The 22,214-nt window shown below is 33.9% G+C and overlaps 1 protein-coding gene across 1 annotated transcript; it reads left to right on the top strand.

Annotated features, from left to right (window-relative positions):
- The first annotated feature begins 10,422 nt into the window (after positions 1 to 10,422).
- On the top strand, positions 10,423 to 20,991 carry LOC135135135 (C3 and PZP-like alpha-2-macroglobulin domain-containing protein 8). Its single transcript, XM_064064132.1, has 2 exons — positions 10,423 to 10,564; positions 19,787 to 20,991. The coding sequence occupies exons 1-2, from the start codon at positions 10,555 to 10,557 to the stop codon at positions 20,677 to 20,679; spliced, it is 903 nt and encodes a 300-aa protein (XP_063920202.1). The 5' UTR covers positions 10,423 to 10,554; the 3' UTR covers positions 20,680 to 20,991.
- The last annotated feature ends 1,223 nt before the right edge of the window (positions 20,992 to 22,214 follow it).

Raw genomic sequence — 22,214 nt, forward strand, 5'->3', positions numbered from 1 at the left:
GCGTATTCAGCAGTTTTTTTATACAATAGTCACACATTTTTATTGGACACGTAATTATCACATGTAAAATGTATATAGTTTATACAGGTAGGTACATTATTGAGGTAATAGTGGTGCATTGTTTTAAAAATCTCGTGGAAATTGGAAATACCGGGTGATTATTAATGATTGAAGCAAATTTTAGTGTTGGCAATTCTGAATTCTTGGCAGCAATGTGTCAACAGTACCAGTTCACAGTTGTCAGTCATTATTAGCATGAGAGCGCCTTATAACAAACATGATGGAAAAATGGGAGATACTGACTTGGTGACAATGAAGAATGCCACAATAAAATTTTGAATATGTTGCCAACCTGGAAAAAAAATCAAAATACAATAATGATCACTCGGTCTGTGACTCGGTACTACATTATTGATTTAAAAAATCTGTGTACCTTTCGAGTAAAAGCTAGAGAAATATTATAATAAACTCATTTTGACGACAGAGCTGGTAAAATAAAAAAATGTCGATATTAAAATTTTAGGTGTGCTGAAATTTATGTTTCATATTTGTTGTAAGTTAATCTCACATTTTTTTTCCTTTATCTGTAATGTAATTATATATCCATATTTAACCTTACGCAATTGGATTGACGTAAACGAAATTTGCTTAAAACCTTCATAACATACATTTGAATATCGTGATAGAAGACATTAAGTTTGATCCAGCGACTACAGAACATTGATTCAACTTGATCCATTTATCCCCTCCTGAAATCTGCTGACGTCGTTTCCAAAAATTATTAGATCCAATGTTGCTTATATTTCGGTTATGCATTTTTTTGAATTGCGTGATGCTTACGACGTGTTTGGGAAAAGAACTTTTTTAATTCATTCTAAAACAGCCTAGGTACATTTTTCTGGAATTTTAGGAACATAATATAATCGTTAATATCTAGTATTCCACTGTATTATGCCGGAGAAAAAATTTCAAACGACTTCAAATTATATTGACATTAAAGTGTAAATTTGGATTTATGAACTTCTAAACTGACTTCGTACTTTAGATTTATTTTGCCTAACTAAATGTACACAAACCTCAAACACATGAACAACCAAAAATTTTGACTTCATTAAAACATGGTACTCTGGCACTGTTGACAAAATAAATTCAAAGTGCCAAAATTTCAAATTTATTTTCAAACGTCAGTCAAAATGACAATAAGGAGTGATTTACAATTATGATTTTTAAAATCACAGAAGCTTGTCGTTTAAAATTTTTTATCCAACATCAAACATTTTACATGTAGGTACCCCCATAAAGAAATGATGACGTGCGCAAAATTACCAGAATCAAAATACATATGTTTCCCTAAAAATATACTCTGCGATCATTTTTTTTTTATATTTTGATTACATATTTTATATTGGTTTAATTACTTACACAGAATGCCTAAAATTAATTTAAAAAAATTAGTTTCGTTTATGTTTCAGTCAAAAACAGTATCACTAATTTTTTGGCAATTTTAGGAACACAACAATATAATAATAGTTGTATTGCACTATATATGTCAAAATTTCAACTTCAAAATTTTATATTTATCTGTTCAAAGAAATAATGGCATCCACAAAATTTGATTAACAATAAAAAAGTTACCGAAATCAAAATTATCCTAAGAAATGGCGTAACGACTTTTTTTTTAATTTCACTAAAACACTGACTAGAATTTTATTTGCTCATCTTCAAAAAACTGATTACGACGTCTCAAAACTTTGGTAAGTTACAGGTGACTCCTTCGTGTATAATAAAACTCAATTTTATTTATATCACAATAAAGTGCGTAGGTACCTTTTATTTATCTCTCCACAAAATATTGAAACACAGATTTTAAAAATAATCATTTCGCAATTTTTATGGGAACTCTTCCATTACTAAAAAATTTCAAGAAAATTGGGATAACGTGACAACGTCGCATCTGAATTTAAAAAATAAACTAGTTATAAAACTTAAGAAGAGGTCCATTAGAATATAATTATAAAAATATTGTTACGAAATAAACCCATACGCCGCCTCATGATGATTCATCCTCAATGCGACCGAGCGACGCAGCGTTAAAGAAACGCCTGGAAACGGAAGTCGCGAACGGCAATCCAGAAAGGCTCCGATTGCGCAAATCTAGAAGTAAGTATGGGTTTTAAATAGAGGCCACCTTCGGGAACGATTATTATTCAGCTAGCTGAGTCAAGAGGTTGCGCCGGAATTATTTTTCTACATAATCGCTCTGTAATTAGTTGTGTAAATCCGAGTTATTAAGAAATAAATTGTTGTGTTTAACCCACGCCGATTTATTCGCCGATCAACGTAACAATATATAGGGTATTCTATTTGCAAAACCTAAGTTATGTGTTACGCCTTAAAAACAGAACACTCTGTAAGGTTGAAAATAATTTTAGTGTGTGCTACTTATAGAACCATACTACTTTGGTCTCCGACTTTTTTTCTACTTTGTTCTTTGAGTAGCATGCACTAAACTTATTTTCAACTGTATACAGATTCTGTTTTTGAAGCGTAGCATACAACTATTTTTTTTTTTTAATGGAACATCCTAAATATTTTATTTGGATTCATCACGTTATTACAGCCTTTATAACCATACTTTATTTTTGATTTGTGGGGCTGGATGTGGCCAATTTTCTTAAATCCTTTTAGCAATACAAGGGTTCACAAAATAAAAATAATAATCTGTGTTACAAATATTGGAGAGGTAAACACAGATAATAATAAATTAAAATATTACAGTTTTCAAATATCGATATTTCAGTTTCTTCAAACAGAATACCTGTATATTGTTATGATGACCGGTGATTTAAAAACGGCGTGAGTTAAACTCAACAATTCATTTCTTAATAACTCGAATTACACGACCGATTATTACACAGCGATTATGTACAAAATAATTCCTTCGCAACTTGACTGTACTCTCATGAACTCGATTTACTGAATAATCCTCGTTCCCGACGGTGGCCTCTATTTAAACCTATACGTTCATCTCGGTGGTTCAAGAACGCCCCTTTGAGGGTTTTCTGGGTTGCCCATCGTGACTTCCGCTTCCAGGCTTTTCGTCAGCGAACGCCGCGCCGCGCGGCCGATGAGTCATCGCCGTATATAACAGAATAAACACATACATGGTAGAAGACCCATAGGCGGCGTACGGGTTTCTTTCGTAACAATATTATTACTGCATCTTTTTTGTTCTCTTTCTTTCGATAATGTGTCTGCTAAAAAGGTGAAAAATTGCTATCAACTTTAGATATGTAGGTCTAGAAAATACTTAACAATAAAGAAAGAGAATAAAAATCAGAGTTAAGATACTGATGTTCTACTTGAAAAAAGTGAAATATTTGGAAATTGTAATATTGTAGGATTTTTTTTAAACACTCTGCATATTAAGACTCAGTTTAATTTACACAACAAAGAACGTACCTTTAATTTAACCATATTTTAAAAATAATCCTATTACGATTGTTTTGTGTATTTTTACACTGCTAAAAAATTTCAAGAAAATAACATGACAACGTCGCATCGGAATTTCAAAAATAGAGTACGTTTTTAAACTCCAGGAAGCGGTAAATGTAAAAATATGTGTTGTATTAAAAAAAACGAATTGTCTTCTTTTACCTACTAAATATATGCAAATAACAGTAGTAACCACTGCATACCACAGTTTTTATGATTGTGACACTGTTTAAAAAACATACGCCATACATTCAAAAACCTGTTGAGTTGTAGTCGACTGTAGTACACGTCATGTAGTTGGTATTATTGATTTGTATATGACCCATTACCAAAGACATTACGTCAAACTAAAATAGCTCACAGACGAACGTGTAGGTACATAACAAGAGAGTGAGATTTGCTTATCAAACGCTCCTATGCGGGCCTTCCGACCCTGTAATTAGTGAAATAAATTTTAACTTTACTGGGAAATAAACAAATTTGGCTCAGTTCTGTACAGTTGTCAAGGAAATAATAGGCAATGTAAACTTTAACTACTTACAAAATGACATCGCCCACGAGTAGGGTATACAAAACTAAAGCTTATAAAAAAGAAATTTCGTTTCATTTCACTGACTTATTTTATTTTCTCAATAGAATTGAATTCTATTTTGAAAAACGATAGAACCTAAGATTTAAAACAACGCACGCCTATTCCGTTTGGATCAGTCATTTAAGTTGTAAGTACTCGTCCCGCCCACCCCCTTCTGTTTTCTTAGAGGGTATATCATTTGCCAGAATCAGTCTTATCTTAGCAAATACAAGGACCGCCCACCCACCCTCTATTTTCTTATTGGGTATATCGTTTACCAAAATCAGTCTTGTCTTTACAAGTACGTACTAAAGGTAACTAAGTGTCATTAAACGTCGGCCATTTTCTCTCTAAAAAGGTAGGGATAGCCATTTACACTAGCGAAATTTTGAAAACTTACACTGTGGAGTGGTTAATCGAAATGCCGACGACTATATACTTACTTATCGAACAAGATAATCAATTTTAAATTAAGTAAGGCTTTTAGAGAATTACTGACATTTTGACACCCAGAACAAATCCCATCATAATCTATGTGTGTTAATGTTATACTTAGTCAAATATTTAATTTTAGCGTAAAAAGTTCCAATAAACGTTAATCTGTCATATTTATTCCGTGCTTAGCGGTCATTGAAGATTTATTATTATTGGAATTAAGTACGAAATCAGTTCTGGAAAAGTAATCATAAAGCAACGCTGCTATGCTGATGGGTGCACATTCCTGGAGAAGTTTTATGATTACTTTTCCAGAAATTCCCGAAGTGTAAATTAAAAATCTAGATAGTTATTTTAATGAAATGTGGCATTTGGAGATACTTATGTTTTCATTCCGAACTTGTTTTGATAACTTTTTAATTTTAAAGCTTTCATTAAATAATGAGTCCAGTGTCCATTAAAAGTGGGTCATACTGTATGACGCAGATGGTAAGCTCACAATTATGCGTATACTAAGTATACACTGACAAACATATTTATTGTTATTTTAATTATCGAGTACGCATTAATTTATTTGCTACTATTCGAAATAACGCTTCTACTACTGCGTGGGATAACCGGAAAAATCTACAACACGTAGTATGTATGCATAGGTACTTGTACCGAAAACAATTCTAATGAACCCACTAAAGTCGAACGGATGTGGCTGGTCGAACGATTATATCAGTTAATACTTCCCTAGTTGCATAACAAAAAAGCGATTAAAATGACCCAAGCGTGACCCCCTACTTGATACTTCTAATTGGATGAAACCTGCAAAAAATATATGCACGTCTACTGATTTAAATCAAACATAAATTATTTTTGACGGAATGATAATCGTTAGACTGTATTAAGTATATATTTTTTAATATCTTTATCAGATCTTGTAAAGAATACATATTATTTTATAGATTTTTGACCAACTTTTGGTCGGAAATAATAAACATATTAATATTAACACGTGCAATGTAAATATTTGTTACTGTTTCCTGACTGAATAAATTAATGAATTAATTTTAGATAATATCTTGTATGGGGTGAGCATTGAAGTATATTTAAAACTTCAGACATAAAAACGGAAACAGATAAATGTACATTTTCGTATTCTGCGGGCTTCGGAATGCCACAAAAGATAAAACTAGTCAAATAATTAGATTTTTTTTCCTAGCTATCTCACTGAAATAAGTAAATTACATGAGTTAAACATTCTAAAATCGTACGATTTTTCGTTTTCTACAAAAATAAATTCATGTACCACAACACGTGTAGGCACTGTCCGTTTTTTTATCGTATAAGTCAATAAAATCTATATATACACATGAAATATATTTTCTCAATGGCAAAAGTTTAAATGGTTTGCATATTCCGGAAAGTAAGTAATAAATAACCAACTTCCCCATTTATTCCCACCGCTCACGTTATGAATAAATTCACTTTATCGTGGTCGTTATGCGAATTTAAAAAAATCGCAATAATATTATTTATAGGTATTGATAAAATATAGATATTGACTTTCAACGCGATATCTTAGATTTTAGAAAATAAATAAACCGTGAACAGATCAGACGAACTTATAAAGCTATTCAGTTGCATCTACACTTTAAAACATGTAACTATAAAAAAATTATTGTTATTTTAAAAATTTAAATAATATATATTTATTAGTACAGTATAATAAGTCGATATCTCTTTAATCCGAACAAAAACTCTGCAATCCGAACTTGAAAACATGCACCTACTTGCAAAAATGACGCAAGATCTTCTTTCTATAGGTAATTTTTTGAAATTTTTAAAAATTGTGATATTTCAATGCACTGAATTAATTATCTAATTTTGGAAAAAAGGTTAAAGAAAAAGTAATTAGTTAAATTTCGAAAATGGATCTAAATTTGCTAGTACTTGTCAAATAACCTAGCCTCTAAGAAAACAAAAGGCGGGTGGGCTAGGCTAGAATTTGCCAAAATAAGACTCATTTTGGCAAATGACCTACTCTTCTAAGAAAAGGTACTAGCCCCGCCCACCTACCATTTATTTTTTTTAAAGAGTGGGTCATTTGCCAAAATCAGTCTTATTTTACAAATACTAGCCCCGCCCACCCACCCTTGTTTTCTTAGAGGATATGTCATTTGCAAAAATCAGCCTCTTACTTGGGAAGACTAAGACTGATTTTGGCAGATGGCCAATTCTTTATTTTCTTAGAAGAGTAGGCCATTGGCCAAAATGAGACTTATTTTGGCAAATACTAGCTAAACCCACACGCCCTTTGTTTTCTTAAGAGAGTAGATCATTTGCCAAAATCAGTCTTACCGTAGTGAGTAGAGAATAACTTTTAGTTAAAAAATCCAAAAATGACAAATCGTGAAAAGGAAAAATTTTAATTTTAGAACTTGAAAAATTAAAAATCAAAATATTCAAAAATTGTAAAGTTAAAACTTGAAAAATCAAAAAATTGGAATTAAAAACTGCAAAATTGTCAAACAAATTATCAAATGAAATATTCAAAAGTTGAAAAATCTGAAAACTAAAAAAAAATGAAAACTGGAATTTTGAAATCGATTTTATAAGAATTGTTTTTTTTTCAATGTTTCGATATTTCAGTTGTTGATTTTCCGATTATACAGTTGTTCAATTTTCCGATTTCTCATTTATCCGATTTTTCAACTTGTAATTTTTTTTATTTTTAATTTTTGCTAACCCCACCCACCCAGCCTTTATTTTCTTAGAAAAATAAGTCATCTGCCAAAATCAGTCTTACCTACTAGCCCCCCGCCCACCCTCCCTTATTTTCTTAGAGAGTATGTCATTTGCCAAAATTAGTCCCATCTTGACAAGTACTAGCCCCGCCCACCCACCCTTTACTTTCTTATAAGAGTGGATCATCTGCCAACATCTGTCTTATCTTGACAAGTACTGGCCCCGCCCACCCACCCTTATTTTCTTAGAGAATATGTCATTTGCAAAAATCAGCCTCATACTTGCCAAGGTAAGATTGATTTTGGCAGATGACCTACCCTTCTAAGAAACTAAAGGGTGGGTGGGCGGGGCTAGTACCTTTTCTTAGTATGTCATTTGTCAAAATGAGTCTTATTTTGGCAAATACTAGCCTGGCCCACCCGCCTTTTATTTTCTTAGAGGGTAGGTTATTTGGCAAGTACTGCCATAGTGTAAAATTTCATTTTTGAAAAAGTTGTCTAGAAATTCTGAAAAAATTCTGAGATGTATAGTGAACCAAGAGTTATAAGGTTATATGGCCATCATAAAATCATCCCATTGTGTCGAAGTTAAGTTGTTTACAATAGAAAAGGTTTTAGGGTCGTAAATAACGTGTCCACTGCAGCTCGACCGGCTCTTGTGGTTTCGTTCAGGGGCGGGTTTCACTAAATATGAAAATCCACCACTCCACTATTTCTTTACTACCTGCAGCCGCTGAGGGTTCCGAAATAACCACTCGCTTTGAAAGCCGGCCCTGTTAAATATGAGCAAGAAATGTTTAGAAGATGATTTATTGCCAACCGGTAAGCTTAGTGCGAACCACACAAAGGGGGTATTTATTTGCGGTCAACTACTTTTATGATGGCCATATAACCTTATAGCTCTTGGTTCACTATATATACATATATCCCGACGTGCTGATTCCAAAAATATAGCATGTTTATGGTAACGGATCAATATTTTCGGAAAATTCGGTGTGAAATTCAATTTTTTTTTAATTTTTAAAAATTGCGATATTTCAGTGGACGATTCTGGAAAAACGGTTTAAGTTATCGAAGAAATGAAGCCAGAAGTGACTTCCGCGGCCCAAAATCTACATGAAAATATTTAGTTCAATTTCGAAAATCGTCGAGTATAGGTCGAAATTTGCATAAGGGAGGTAATACGAATACAAAATGGGAAATTTCATTTTTGAAAAAGTCATCTAAAAATTCTGATTAAGTTCAGAGATACAGATACTGACGTGTTGATTCCAAAAATATAGCATTGTTATGGTCACGGAGTAAAATTTTTTTCGAATGTATCTATTATTATCCATTGCTTTATTTCTGTTTAATAAAATTAAAGTTTATTTCTTGAAATTTGTTTTCAGCAGTGAATGAAGTTGTTATTCAATTCCCTTTCAGCTTTTTGGGAAATTCGCTGATCCGAACAAATCACTATTCCGAACACACCTTTTCCCAATTAAAGCTAATTTTAGTTATCGGAACTTCCTAACGTATTTACATTTAAAATTTGAAAACAATTGTTATTATTCTGTATTCTATACTATAGGTCACGAAATGTTCAGAAAACATGAAAGTAGTCTTACGTAATCTGTTTTAATGGCATTGTAAAATAGATTTAACGTATTAAATAATTTATTTTCTTGTGAATTCACTAATGTGTCATACGCGTATAATTTTTTCTACTTACACTGAATAAACCATGTGCCTTGATTGCCAATTAACGTCCCGATTTCAAGAACGTAGATTTGCGATTGTTACTGGGTTATAAACAATTCCACTGGTGTTGCTGTGTAGCAAATAACGTAACCTCTAATCGCCGCTTGACCATAACCCGATAAATTTGATCTATGAATAAAGAAAAAGTTTAACTGTGCTTTTAGTTAACAAAAATAAATATTTACAATAACAAAAATTAATTGTCAATTTTTGACTTATTTTTTTGCTTTTAAAAGTGTAATTTGTTTTAAACATGTAGTATGCACTTTTATACATTTTCTGTGCAACATAATTAATTTATTAACAGCAATGTATGTAGATATATTCTAACTTTGACATTGCGGTGTCCTGATTTGAAAAATCAAATTTCGCGCTGAGAATAAAAACAACGCTGCGAAAACGCATTTTAAAAATAAAAAATTCAATGAAGTACGTAAACATGCATGTTATTACGTGTAATGCCACCCCTATAGGTTGGTAGTTTTAGAGATTTTTGTAAAACAATGCAGGTAATTTCTAAAAAGGTCTCTTGACCTCATTTCTTAATTTGGGTCTGTACTGTAAACATCTGTTAAAAATTGGTACGTAAAACAAAATGAATCGCATTCGACGTCACTGTTCCTCTTTCTAAACCAATTTTTTAACTTTACTACTTAACTAGATAAAATTTTATTGTTTCATTGGTGTTTTTTTTTCCGTTGGATGCTGGAAACGCTAGAAAACACAAAAAACAGCTTGTTTTTGCTTTATTCGAACTAATTTTAGTAACCATAACTTATTATATGTGACTTGTTGGACTTTATTTAGTAACATTATAACTCACTGATGTTGCAGTTTTCAATACTATGACACTATTTCTCGGCCTCTTATTATTGAATAATATAAATATAGCTAGTTTCCAGAAATCTTGAATGAGTCTTATCCTTATCTAAACCGAAGTTGACACATTACACACATAACATAAATATTTTTTGACGGAATTTTTATATCGCTGTATTATTTATAATTAGAACTATCATCATTAATGTCGCGGATACTCCTCTCCTCCGCTTTAATTTATGAATGATCTACAATGAATCATTAACCTTCGACATCACGTGTCTAAACATTCTAGAATCGCAATCGCCCATAATACGCTATAAAAAAAGAACCTAAGGCCACGTTTGTTTTCTCTCAACTTTTAAATCGATTACCGATTTTTCTTCCTTTTTTCCGCACTCTCATCTCTTAAAGATCGCCCTTTCCGCAATACAGCTCACATATAGGTCACCACACATACAGTTTCCCGCCTCCATACACCTGAAATTAACAAAGGTGATAACACCTAGAGAATGCCGGGTCCAGATTAAAGTCCACATGACTCATATCTGCGAGGCAATTCCAAAGAAATCGGTCGGATGTATTTAGAAATGACAAGATAGCCGCCTCTCACCTCCCTCTGTTGACCGCCGAAAACGCTGAATTGAACGCGCAAACGTGGAACATTTATAGAACGTCTTCTACAACGTTGACGTAGTCAGTTTGAATTGTTGATCAGTGTGGTGTTCAGGTGGAATTTCATAAATATTTTGCAACATGCCTATCGGTAAGTGCCTGAAAACTCCGCGGCCATTTTTGCATCCATTTTGAAAAGTTCCGGTTGGACCGGAAACCAATCGCGAAAATGAAAATCGCCACATAGTCACTATTCACAAACCGGCGTTTTCTTGCAACCGGTGAACTTTTCATTTGGATCCAAACCAAAAAATTCCTCCCACTTTTTTTTAAATTCGATCTTTTTTTTTTTTTTTTTGAAAAAAGTGTTATCATTACGATTCATGTTTTTGCTAGATTATGTTTTCGTTACTTTGAAGCCTGCTTTCCACGGTGTCATTACTGCACGTAATAACCAGCTCCTTTAGAGGCGAGAAATCGAACCCATGTCAAATTATAAATGGGTCTATCGCATGTTTTCGCTCCTTTTTGATTTTGTGATTTGAATGCCGACACGCCCATGGTAGCGCGACCTCAGAGTTCACTTGACCATTACAGCTACATACCAACTATTTTTAGCATTGTTGTCATCGTTATTTAATGCCGGGGACTGATTGTATTAGAATTTTTCTTCATGCCTACTTATTTAACTTGGCAACAACATTATTATAAAAAAATAAATCTTGGGATAGAGCCATAGCGCAAGTTGTTCAAGTGTTCGACTTGCGCCTCTTTGGTCCACGTTTAAATATAGTCCGTAATTCTATCGTAGACCCTCTTCTCATGTGCTGTACTAGTGACCCAACTTTCACTGCAGTGTAATAGCGATTAGTCATTCCGAAGCACGAATTCATAAATAAGTTTGCTATAGTTTTTATTTTTAACGACCATAAATCATTTCTGAATAAAGAAGTGGGTTGTGATCAATAATCTATGTCATATAGAATTTTATGCAATAACTGCATATGGTAATAAAAACGAGCTGCGTTATATGAAAGCAAATATGTCCGAGTGGTATTCGTATTGTTCGACTTAACGCTAATTGGTAGTAATCACCTTAACAGTTTCATTTCAAAAATATTACGTATCCGATGAAAATTTACGTGTTATTGTTGTTAACGTTATTAGTCATGTTGACGGTCAACTTGACACAAAGTTAAATCTTATTGCGCATTATGCATCACGATAAAGGTATTAAATTCTTGCTTAAAAATTGGTAGTCATCAGTAAATATGAACTGAACTATGTAACTGTTCCCACCCTGCTTAATAAAAATCCTTATTATTATAATACTCGAAAATCAATCATGTATTTCCAAAAAGCAAAAAACTGGAAAAGATTTATTGTTTTACAAGTAATAGATTACACTTAATTAATTCAAATATAAGGCGAATGAAAACTGCGAATTTGCACTTCACTTTAAAGTCAATATTTAAAAAACAAAGATCAAATACTTCAAATTGATCGTGTTGAGCAAATAATATAAAACTAATGTGTTTTTATAAATTTACCTGTTTAAGTTTACTGATCCTACTGTAGAAGCGTACTACTGTTTACAAAACAGCAGATGTAACCTAAATTTCAATCATGTTAAAAAATATTGTCAAGAAAACCTTACACTCAAACTCAATATTTCATGTTGACAGTAAACTTAATCATCACCTGCTGTTTCAAGGAGTGTTTAGTCATTTCTAATAACCTGTTATACTGTACGGCTAATCAAGTGTTATACTCAGTCAACTACAACTCTACAATGTAGTACTAATTTTACAATTTACGTTACAATAACATGACGTCATAATATACATATGCGAGTACAAGAAAATAGTGCCGTTGTTGTAACGAGTTAACGAAACAGGTTCAAAGTATGACAGTATAATTTTTTTTGACTATGACATCGACATAGTTCTCATTTATGGACTAGTTGCCAAATGCATACATTGTGCTACTTTATGACATCAGCTTACAGTGACGTCAGGTTTAGAACGTGAATACAGTAGGTTATTGAGTCATACTATGTCATCACACCATTAGACAAAGAAAACAAGATGCCAATTTAGTTAATAAAAACAGAACAAAAATATAATTAATTTAAGAATTTTTTGTAGATGACATCATCAGTTTTTTGAAATGGATGAATAAATTAATCGTGATTTGTACGATGTCTCATGAATTGTGACGTAGCTGTGTTCTCAGAACTTTAGAGAAATTTGACAAGAAGAATATTAAGAATATCTCATGACGTCATCAATTCTTTGGGGAGACTTATTAGTAACTAAAGTTACTTAATTAAATTTCTTTGTAGTTTTATTTTTATTTCAATAACATTGGTTATGCGGATAAGTAGAGCTAAAATTACATTGAATATTTAATTTAATCACAGATAAGAGAGCATGCTAAATCAGTTTACTTACCTTATTAAAATTTTGAAATGACATAAGGAACTGAAGTCGATGATTAGATAAATTTTAGTAGTGTTTTACCAAATGTCTGATAAAATTTCAAATTAATCAAGATAATAGTTTCTGTGTTTACTACAAGTTACGCTAAGATAAGTGATGATAATTTTTAGTAAACATGTTGACGAGATTGTATCAATGTACTCAAAAATTATCAGAAAGTTATCAGAAATAAAGTCTACACCTGCTGCGACAATATGTTGTGTAAAATCGCAAAATCAAAAAATACTGAAAATAATAACATTTATTAAATGATAAGATGTCACAACGTTTATCAAAAAATAAACGTGATTTAGGGAGGCATTGACTGTAGTTTCAGCAAGATTCTCTCGTCAGGTCAAATGTCAAAAGCCCGGATTACTTATCAAAAGTCGAAAATAATTATTATGTAACAAAAACTCAGTCAAAATTTGGACAATCACGTGAATCTTATAGTAACAAATAAACATCATTTGAGTCAAAATTTTCAGGAGATTTGTATGTTTTAAGTTATATTCATCAGGGACGTGGGTTTAGTCACAGCTCAAAGTGGTAACAATTTAACTTAACACCTAGTGTCACTTGTGTAGCGAACGTTCAAATTTCCATCAAATCGGTTATTCTATTTTGACACTTAAAACCATGATATTTGAGTTTTATTAAGAATCCAAAAATTACTGCTATCATTTTTAATTTGTCTGATAATGTTGTTTGCGCTCTTTATAAATTGTGTACATATTCTAAACTTCGCTAACGTGAAATCAAATCCAATATGCAGGTTTTGGAAAATTTTCACTGCATTCTATACACACAAATATTGACACTGTTGACATTCCAAGGTTTCGTTTTAGGGGCTTATTTTTAAAACATTTATTTACCTTTTTGTTAAATATTTACGAAAATGTTACTAGTCTTTGCATAATTTAGTTTCACAAAAATAACAATAGTTTTCCTTTTACTAAGACTGAACTGAAGTATACTGATTGAAATTTGTGGTACCATTGAATCAAAGAAAGGATGTTTTGTAAAAAAAAAATCAAAAAATTCACTCTATAGTTTACTTTAGTTCAACTTTCCATTGTTGACAAGTGATGCGAAAAGGTGAACCAACTATTTAGCATGAGTCATAACTAGGGAAACGACAAGTCTGACATATCTCAAATGCCTGACGATAGTTTTAACACTTTTATCTTTGAAGTTCACTATGTATATTCATAAATACAACAGCACATCTAAAAAATTAAACAATTGTTAACACTCTTGCTATGTTAACTACCTTTAGTTGAGATGACGAAATCCTGCAACACCAATTTAGATCCACAAGGCTGATTTGATTTATTTCAATTTAGCCGCTTTTATCACATTTAACAATTCAATGAGTGGAATCTACTTTCCTGCAATCTTGTATTTCAAACTCCCATTAAATAATTGTTAAGATTGAGTGACAAGTGTGCGTGCAGCACATGCAATTCACCCTATTAGTTTATAAATAAGCAGAAGAATCTGAAAAATCCGTCTCGTGGTTAATAATAGAACCGAGTTCGTCGTCTTATTTCATAAGATAGATATTCGCTTTATAGACAGTGTCTAAGCACGAATTTTTTAAGAAGTAGCAAAATAGGTTCAAGCATTGTCACGCACGTTCTGGTTTCTTGAAATACGTTTTTTGCTTATCGTTGCTGCCGGTGCCTGTAACTTGACTTAAATTTGTACGCAAAATACTCGAAGCGTTACAGATTGCTCTGAGTAATGATGGATTTCCGCACAATTTTGTAATTTGGCTCGCATGAGATGCTCTGAAAAAGTGCAAACGCACAGGTCGTAGGTGAGTCCATTGCTCGCAGTTTGATCTTCCTGAAATCACAAATTAAACAAACCAGATTATTAAATTGTGTGTCTAAATCAGGCCGACAAGGTGCATCTTCATAATGGGCGATGTGTCTCAACAGAATTTATTAGCATGACGTGTTTGCAATCATGTTACAAACACTAAATCCGGCGATGATGTAATAATAATGCAAAGATTAAAAATCAATGATGACCTTCCCTTTACGGCGCCAGACATAATGGAGTCGAAGAGGAAAATTACATGTGAAACACTTTTAGTAGGTGTTGCAGGCAAGGATAACGTTCCTAGAAAACGGAAGAATTCGAACAGGTATTAGCGTTGACATACTTTCGATGCAATAAAAATTTTCTTTGCTTTACGTACCTGTCGTAAATTTAACAGTACACGAAAGCATTTGGGTTAGCAGAGCAAATTTATAAAGCGGCTATAAAAAGTCGTGAGTGTGTTCGTGATAAAGGTGGAACAGATATTTACATGGACATAATTGTCTAAAAGGCATGCTTTTTATGCGATTTTATCAGAACATGTGGGTCCACGGAAATTTATAATTCGGTACCTATCTGGAGATATGCGAAGAGGCTCTGCGTGGGTACTCGGCTCCACGGAAATTAATGATTAAAAAGAATCTGTTTCGCTAATAAATAAATGGAATGCGATATGCGGAGGACTGTGCCGCTTTGAACGTGAATTGTTATTCTTTTTTAAGTACGGATTTTTTACCTTAGATATCCATATTTTTAGAAAACATGTCGTAGTAAATGTATCTTTTTATTCCCCACCAAAACCTGATGACGTCATCTCAAAATCAAAATGTTGCTGAATAAATCCTTTTTAAAATGTGCAAAATGTTATGACTCTGTCCGGTTTGTTATTGTAATTGCTTATACAGGATGACTAAAAAAAATAATCGAACAATTGACAATAAACATACACAGTACACAGATACATTGTTTATGATCATAATAGTACAAAGTTCTAGCAAAACCAACAACCAAATTCGTGACGTAAATCGCGTGACTTCCAATTCTCCCATGAGTACCTTTTAAATACCCCGAATAAATTTTAGCAATGCTTGATTCTTTTATTTTCACAAGCGATTACATTCATAAAAACCATTCTTTGTCACCGTATTCACTAGTGTTCTCATACGAAAATTCTTAATTTTTAAAAACAAGTAAATGTAATTTTAAATTTTAAGCATAACCTTTGAAAGTACTATACCTAACCACTTGACCTAGTTTAAAGGTGCATATTTAACTGACTAAATTACCAAAACTAAGGACACGATGACTTTAATTTGTCTAAATTTATTCTGAAATGTTTCGTGCAGCCTGAAGATCTACTTGGTATACAAAAAACCGAAACGTGTCGCTTTGATATATTGATAAATCTTTACAGATATTATGTAAGACCAAGTCTGTTTACCTTTTTTCTGTTAAATTATTATTTCCTTGCCTCGATTCACTGGAAAAAATGTAATCTGGTTTTTCATATTAATAACATGGGTCAGATAAAGGGCGTTACGCAATCAATTAAAGTAGCGGTTAAAATATGGTGTCACGCAAGCATCATAACATCATAACACTCTTAATCTAAAAATCTAAGCTTCATACAGAAAAAATATAAGAAAAACATCACGGACGTAAGCTAAGCGTAAGCTAAGCGTAAGCTAAGGAACTATATTGTTATCGAGTCCATTGGACATTTCTCGACATTTCATGACATGACCCCTTGAGTACGAAAAAATAGGTCCTCTGATTCCGTCTGTCTGTCTGTTTGTCTGCCTGTCTGGCTGTCTTACACATATAATCTCCGAAACTACTGGACCGATTGTTGGCAAATTTTATGTGTAGATGGTAAAACGCTGACCAAATTTCAGCTAGTCATCCCCACGAACAATAGGATGACGTGATTTCCAAAATTTACATTAGTGAATATTATTTAAATCTTATAACAAGAGATTCTCCTGTATATACATATATTTTTTATTTCCCGAGCGTAAGCTAAGGAAGTATAGTAATCGAGTCCATCGGACGAATGACCACTTTTATAAATTCTCGACGTTTCATGATCCCTAGAGTACGAAAAAAGTAGTCTCCCGTTTTCGTCTATCTGTCTGTCTATCAAGTGTCTGTATCCATTTTCATTAAACACGTAATCTCCGAAACTGCTGGATCGATTCAGGAATACGGACCGGACGTCGCTTGTTCGATTCCAACCTGGGCTTTTCTTTTTTTTTTTTCTCTCGCATTATCTATGTTTATAACGTCATAACAATTTTTTTATTGATGAAAAAATGAAAATACGCTCCTTTTTATTTTAAAATGTAAAACCTTCTCTGGCCCCAAATATCTTTTTTTAAGAATGTGAAACCTTCTCGGGGGACCCAACTGTCTCTTTTAAAAATGTAAAACCTTCTCGGTGGCCCCAAATATCTTTTTTTAAGCATGTGAAACCTTCTCGGGGGTCCCAATTGTCTTTCTTAAATATGTAAAACCTCCTCGGGGGCGCCAAATGTTCTTTTTACAATGTGAAATTTTCTCGGGGGTCTCAACTGTGTTTTTAAAAAATGTAAAACCTTCTCGGGGGCTCCAAATGTATTTTTTTAAGAATGTGAAACCTTCTCGGGGGTCCCAACTGTCTTTTTAAAAATATAAAACCTTCTCGAGGACGCCAAATGTTTTTTTAAAAATGTAAAACCTTCTCGGGGGTCCCAATTGTGTTTTTTAAAAATGTAAAACCTTCTCGGGGGCCCCAAATGTATTTTTTGAAGAATGTGAAACCTTCTCGGGAGTCCCAACTATCTTGTTTTAAAAATGTAAAACCTTCTCGGGGGCCCCAAATGTATTTTTTTAAGGTGAAATCTTCTCGGGCGCCCCAACTGTCTTTTTAAAAATGTAAAACCTTCTCGAGGGCGCCAAATGTTTTTTTAAGAATGTGAAATCTTCTCGGTGGTCCCAACTGTCCTGTTTTAAAAATGTAAAACCTTCTCGGGGGTCCCAGTTGTGTTTTTTAAAAATGTAAAACCTTGTCGAGGGCTCCAAATGAATTTTTTTAAGAATGTGAAACCTTCTCAGGGGTCCCAACAGTCTTTTTTAAAAATGTAAAACCTTCTCAGGGGCGCCAAATGTTTTTTTTAAGACCATGAAATCTTCTCAGGGGTCCCAACTATCTTGTTTTAAAAATGTAAAACCTTCTCGGGGGCCCCAAATGTATTTTTTTAAGGTGAAACCTTCTCGGGCGCCCCAACTGTCTTTTTAAAAATGTAAAACCTTCTCGAGGGCGCCAAATGTTTTTTTAAGAATGTGAAATCTTCTCGGGGGTCCCAACTGTCCTGTTTTAAAAATGTAAAACCTTCTCGGGGGTCCCAGTTGTGTTTTTTAAAAATGTAAAACCTTGTCGAGGGCTCCAAATGAATTTTTTTAAGAATGTGAAACCTTCTCAGGGGTCCCAACAGTCTTTTTTAAAAATGTAAAACCTTCTCAGGGGCGCCAAATGTTTTTTTAAAAATGTGAAACCTTCTCGTAGGCCCCAAATGTATTTTTTTAAGGTGAAATCTTCTCGGGCGTCTTAACTGTGCTTTTTAAAAATGTAAAACCTTCTCAGGGGCCCCAAATGTATTTTTTTAAGAATGTGAAACCTTCTCGGGGGTCCCAACTGTCTTTTTTAAAAATGTAAAACCTTCTCGGGAGCGCAAATGGTTTTTTTTTTTAAGAATGTGAAACCTTCTCGGGGGTCCCAACTGTCCCATTTTAAAAATGTGAAACCTTCTCGGGGGTCCCAACTGTCGTGTTTTAAAAATGTAAAACCTTCTCGGGGGTCCCAATTGTGTTTTTTAAAAACGTAAAACCTTCTCGGGGGCCCCAACTATCCTTTTTTAAAGATGAAATCTTCTTTTTTCTATTACCCTGTGACTAGTACCTTCTATATTGATTGTTTTTACTCCATAGAGGTTTTCACTAAAAAATAAAATTCCGCAAAATCAAATTTTATAATTTTTCAGAAAAGCAGTATTTGTTGGACTGTACTTCAGGAGCGAGGGAATTACTGTCAAAATAACTTTCGACCAATTTTTTATGAATCCGTGTTGAGTTTTTACCCTAGATATACACACATTTTTCGGTGTGATTAATAATTAATTAAGCACTCTTCTCCTCTGTACTGAAGAAACAAAATCAATTAATAATTTCATTTTCTTTTAACATTTGATGTAACCTCAATAATAGTCGAATTCTTTCGAAATATAAACACAAACGGTTAAAGTTAAGCATATACTGAGAAATTGAGAGTATCTACACTTTTCCTGTTAGTTATCTGCTTTAAATATATTTCATATTATCCACACGTGTGCGGACTGCGCTTCCTTGAAATTTGTCAATAATGTCACTCGTTTTTTCACTTTATAGAAGTTATCACAAAACGAAAATCACAAAATCAAATTTTACAATTTTTATAAGAAGCGAAATTTGTCGGACTATACTTCAGGAGCGAGGGAAGTTCTGTCGAAGCAGACGGTTTTAAAATTTAATTCCAATATTTTATAATTTACGAAATTAATCAATAATTTAGTATAAATTGTTGATTTTATCTTTCCCAACTGACATGAACCTAACATTTTGTCGGTGCCCAAAACAATAGCGTGAATTGATGGTTGCGTGTTAAATGCCATTCCGTAATTAATAGTGATCCTAAAATCGTCTCTAAATCTATTAACATACATAAAGGTGCAGTAATAGTCTCTCACTGATAAATTAGGACGTAGATTGAGTCATTAAATTTCTGTTCAATAAAATTCTGTGACGTTTATACAGTAAGTAATTAATTAAACAAAACGGTAATATTAGTTTTTTTGTGAACGTCCTCTTCAAATGCAAAGTCCTCCATAAGAAAACATGCAATAGCCCAGACGGGTCCGTACAAACCGTTTAGTTTAAAAAGGTGTTTACTTCGCATGACGACTCCTGAGGGTGCTAATTAGAAATTTCTTTCGCGCTTAAACTGAATTTAAACCAGCTTTTTACAAAAATACAACTTCTTCTTGTTCCAGAATTGCAAACCGAAGACCGACTCGAATACACCTTCTTCCCTAACGCTTCTGGCCTGCTCCAATTCCGAGTGCGTGCGCCTAACGATGCCCACGTCGCCCTCAGCCCTTCGGCCTCCGAAGCCACCCCTATGTACGAAATATTCATCGGCGGCTGGGGCAACTCGAAATCCGTAATCCGCAAGAACCGTACCAAACCCGAGGTCGCCGAAGCCAACACCCCCGGATACCTCAACGGCGACGAGTTCCGCGGTTTCTGGATCCGCTGGGAGAACGGCAACATCAGCGTCGGTCACGAAGGTAACGCCACCCCCTTCCTGGAGTGGACCGACTTCGAACAAGTGCCTATCGAGTATATTGGGGTGTGCACGGGCTGGGGTGCCAACGGGTCCTGGATCATCGAGGAGGCCAGAGGCGGTGGAGTCCCCCACCCCCAGGCGGCGCCTCTGATTGGAGCCCGCAGCAACTTCGCCGGCCAGTGCTGGGTGCCGGCCAGAAACGGAGAAGTTCCTCCCAGGGCCTTCGCTGGAGGCGAAGACAATGGAGAGGCGGTTTACGTGGTCAGAGCCAACTTCAACGGTGCTTTGATTCCCGGAAAGTTGGTGCCTAGCCATGGAACGTGTTACGTCCCATGGGGTGGGCAAGAAAATCCCGTCCCTGAGTACGAGGTGTTATGCGACTTCCCCGGAAACTGGATTGCTTGCAGTGGAGGGAACATTCCGCCGAACGCGATTACTGCTGGTCAGAGCGAAGACGGAGAAGCTTTGTACGTTGGTAGGGTGGTCCATGATGGGGCTCTTACGGTCGGAAAGGTCCAGCCTTCCCACGGGGTGGTTTATATTGCATACGGCGGCAACGAATTGGGATTCCAGGATTATGAGATTTTGGTACAATAAAGAACTGATGGCTATATTTTATTCGCTTTCATATGTTGCTGCCTAGGAATTCAATCCAGCCTAATCAAATATACGTTTAGACGATGCTAGACTGCACTGTTGTGGCTTCTAGGTGCCTTATAGTGTGTACCTAAATGAAGTGTATTATTTTTATATAATGGAAGCGGTAATATTAAATCGTCTCGATTATTATTGTTAAATTAGCAACGTTTTGACATAGTGGCTAACTGAATTGGTACCACTCTACCAGTGTTTATTTTATAAGTCAATAATGATCATGTAATTAATAATGAAATAAAATTTTTATTTATCGATTATTATTTTACTTTTATGAATGCTGATTCCAATTCCCCTTGTCTGTATACATTGACAAAATACCAGGTGACTATTAATCACTGAAGTAAATTTTTGTATTGGCAATACTCAATTATTGGCAACAATGTTACCATGTCAGTTCACAACTGTCAAAATTTCAATTTAACAATGCTATCATAAAATTTTAAATATGTTGCCAACGTGACAAAAAAATTGTTATTTTTTTTACATATGTGGTCCGCTTTTCTCAAATCACACCAACATGAACTGCGCTTACTAAGAATAATAAATATGCAAAAAGTGATTATCATGTGATTCTTTAAAATTTGGCAGTTCGACAAAAGGCATATGTTTTTCACATAAGTTTTTTATTGATACCAATAGATGCAAATATAAAAGAAGGCCAAGTAACCTAGAAAGTTAAGCACAATAAAATTGATGATATTCAGATCGGAATAAAAACATAGAATAAGTATAAAACCATTTGTATTAAAGGTAAGGTAATAATAATTTATGTCAAAAATGTCGGAATGGTGGGGCTCTTGTCAGGCTCGCACCGCCACGACCAACATAAAATCTTTTAAAATGAAATCCGAAGGTTATAGGCTTACAATATCAAAAACTTTTAAAACAAGCTAATGCCATTTTGTGTGAGAAAAAAGCGAAAATATAATGTTGATCGGTTAGGTTATTTAGTTATCGGAATTCCGACCGCTTACCGAAGACATGAGGTATTTAATTAAGATAAGTGAACCAATAACAATAAGTAAACACGCAAGAGTGTTTACTGTCACAGAAGAAAATAATATTAGTTATGTCAACTTGCTTAAGATTCTTTTTGACTTCACCTTAGGCATGCTCACCGTCAACCCTTTCTCTGGGATATCGACAGGGTAAATTTTGTATCTAACCTGTTGGCATAAATATTCCCGTAAAATTAGTAATTTATTTTATTTGTCAAACATCGAAATATACAAAGGGCACTGCTTTCGGCGATCTTCAGTATCGTTACTAACTGATATTAAAACTGATATGTAAATATTAACAAGATGTATTGTATGTATGTAATTTTGAGTCAAAATGAGAGAGGAAAAGAAGCAAATAACACTAAAATCGCTAAGACAGATAACAATCTAAGTTTTTGAAGTTATTCGACTCTACTTTCACAGAAGGATGAACCAAGTCTGCAGTAATATAACACCTGTAAGAGATAGTTGGAA

Source organism: Zophobas morio, unplaced genomic scaffold, assembly GCF_036711695.1.
Source record: "Zophobas morio isolate AGI-343-1 ecotype UQ-CSIRO unplaced genomic scaffold, CSIRO_AGI_Zmor_V1 ptg000024l, whole genome shotgun sequence".
Lineage (NCBI taxonomy): Eukaryota > Metazoa > Arthropoda > Insecta > Coleoptera > Tenebrionidae > Zophobas > Zophobas morio.